Genomic DNA, 2,794 nt, shown 5'->3' on the forward strand with positions numbered 1-2,794 from the left:
TAGACGTCTAATAGACATGTCTAATAGACATGTATATTAGACGTCTCAAAGATGACATTTCGACGTCTATCTAGATGCGTCTATAGACATACTTTAGACGGTCGAATAGACGTCTAATAGACGTCTATCCGATCTCGCGTTTCTCCCTGGGTTCGCATACCATTTTATGAAAGGACCAGGATACATGGCACTATTGGCCGGAGAGATGATACACAAGATAAAATGTATGCCGGTCGAAGTAAAATTAGCACGGACTGATGAATGTTATGAACAACTTCCTGTATTACGGGGAAACGATACATATTTTTTGACCCCTCAAACTCATATACTAATACGCCATGGAACACAGATTACCTATAATTCTTTTGCACCTACCATGTATCTTTTGGAAGACTCATGGTATAAAATTATGCCAAAACCAGTCGAAACAGTATCGCCCACTATCATGCAACCCTCAACTAAACCATTGTGGAAATACGTCAGCCCTGGCGACCAGTGGAATATATTCACAATCCGACTTGGAAGAACCCAAAGACCATATAATGTTCCCCGCAGAGCGACCTGCAATTCTTAACACAGTAGCGAGAGGCATATTAAGGCAAACAACGGTACTTAATGGAGGATCACTTTCAAATCTCCTCAACGAAGCATCGATAGAAAAGATCGCGATGTTCGCATGGACAAAATTTTGAAACAGATTTACAATATTCGGCAATATTAGTGCTGGATTGATAGGAATATATCTGATCGGCAGACTCATCAAGTTATTTCTTGACACATTCGTGCACGGATACGCCTTTCACACAGTATACGGATGGTCCGTGTACTTAATAGGAGCCATATGGGATTCGCTTACCCAGCTCCTATTACACTTAGGAAAAGACAGGCCCAAATACGGAAAGCCCAGCGCTCCCGATGCACCCGAGAACGATGACCCCGAAAATGCAGATACATTGATCCTCACAGAAATGAAGGCAGAACGAACCTACCCTCCTCTCCCCACCGTGGAAACTACGGCTTACTCTTTGGAACTGAGGAGCTAAACCACTTGTTTTATTTCCCTATATTAATACATAATCACATGCTACGATATGTCAGCTCGCATGCTACGCCATGCAGAAATAATCATTACATATACATACAAGTACATATATACGCATATAACAAAAAAAATAATAATAATCTAATGATAAAAAAAATACAATAGAAAAAATTTAACTATAAAAACAAATAAAATTTTTTTAAAAGGAAAAGAAAAACCCATGTCCATACTTAATTTGTAGCAAGATGGACATCAAAAGTATCAACATCCGAGATCTGAGTCGAAGTTCCTTGCACATCAGAGTTATCAAAGTAGACTCACCATCACTCATTTGGGTGCACCACGCCCGAGAAGATCTCGAGAAACTCATCGACGACCTCACGAGCCGAATGGCACGAAGGAGGCGGGGGTTGATTCTCAACCCCGACCATGCGTTACCGGATGAATACGTTGCCATGCAAGAAGGAAGAACTTGGCAACGGGAGGTGATAATCAACCTTGAAGGGAAAGACACTGTCACGGTGGCCCTACGAGACTAGGGCCGTGTCATCCGACGTCCGGTCACCGATATGTATATATTGGAGGACTACTTCCGAGAATTGAATTGGCAAGCCATCTCTTGCGGGCTAGCCCACCTCCGCCCGGTGGGGGCCAGATCAAGATGGTCCCGAAATAGTAAAGCTCTCACCAGACTCTTATTAAGGAAAAGAGGAGGATGGATGTGGATCCTCGAATCCATAGAGGACTATGCCGCAATCATCACGCTTGAATTAAAGTGGGAGAGCGAGGACGAAACAAGCAGTTTGAAAGATCTGCTCATCTCGATGGAATGTGCCCTACACACTGACGCGAAGATGGTGCCAACAATACCAAGCGTTCTATAAGGATCATTAAAAGGAACTCACTTAAAAATCGTAATGTCAACCTAACTATTTACACATACTCCCGTAACTTTACACGCACTCGAGTTATGCACCTTACACATATATCATTATATCATATTATATGTTTGTGTTTATCAATTTAATCTTTGTGACTATCGTGCGCATAGCATTAATTTACTTTAAGGTATAATATTTTACACACAATGTATACTCATCCTTAGCGATTTACTAATTATATCTAACCTAACTGTATACATCTCAATAATTTCGTTACTCTCTCAACTATACCTTACATCCATTTCGTTATCTTAAGTAATTAATAATTTTATTAATTTACCTTAACATTATATTCCTAGTATGACGGATATGTGGGGTCACAAAAAATTTAAATAAAAAAAAAATTATTTAAACAAAAAAAATATATTTTAAGGGAAGAAAAAATATATATGTATACGTTTACAATTAACTACTAACAGTAGTAATTTAATTTGTTTAAAAAGGGTCTAGCAAAAAAACCACTTAAAAAGGCCGATTGCCACCTGAGGAATGCAAAAAAGGGGAGAAAAAATATATAGTATATCCTCCATCGCACTCTGATATTACTGCTAATACCTTTGCAACGCTGCAGTAAAAGGACAAGTAGGTACATTTACGTGCCGACACATATATAATGAACCGTAAGGTCATTATCCTTAGTTAACGAAGCCTACAGAGGCTTCGCATACGGTCTAACAGACTGCACTATCCACGTCAAGTGTTTAGCCTGCAGTTAAGTATCGAGGGTAAATCGGAGTTGCGACCTGCCTACAAGGCACACTCACGACGGGTATAAGAGGGTCACCCCATGGGAGCCCAACGCAAAGAAAAC

General features: G+C 40.1%; 1 protein-coding gene across 1 annotated transcript; it reads left to right on the top strand.

Moving 5' to 3' along the window:
• Positions 1 to 1,611: 1,611 nt before the first annotated feature.
• On the top strand, positions 1,612 to 1,926 carry LOC108759292 (uncharacterized). The gene has a single exon (XM_018504650.1). The coding sequence runs from the start codon at positions 1,612 to 1,614 to the stop codon at positions 1,924 to 1,926; it is 315 nt and encodes a 104-aa protein (XP_018360152.1).
• Positions 1,927 to 2,794: the final 868 nt, after the last annotated feature.

This window comes from Trachymyrmex cornetzi, unplaced genomic scaffold, assembly GCF_001594075.2.
Source record: "Trachymyrmex cornetzi isolate Tcor2-1 unplaced genomic scaffold, Tcor1.1 scaffold1790, whole genome shotgun sequence".
Lineage (NCBI taxonomy): Eukaryota > Metazoa > Arthropoda > Insecta > Hymenoptera > Formicidae > Trachymyrmex > Trachymyrmex cornetzi.

What these genes read in the sequence shown, in the direction of transcription:
- LOC108759292 (XM_018504650.1), top strand. Translation starts at nt 1,612, where the DNA reads ATGTATATATTGGAGGACTACTTCCGAGAATTGAATTGGCAAGCCATC.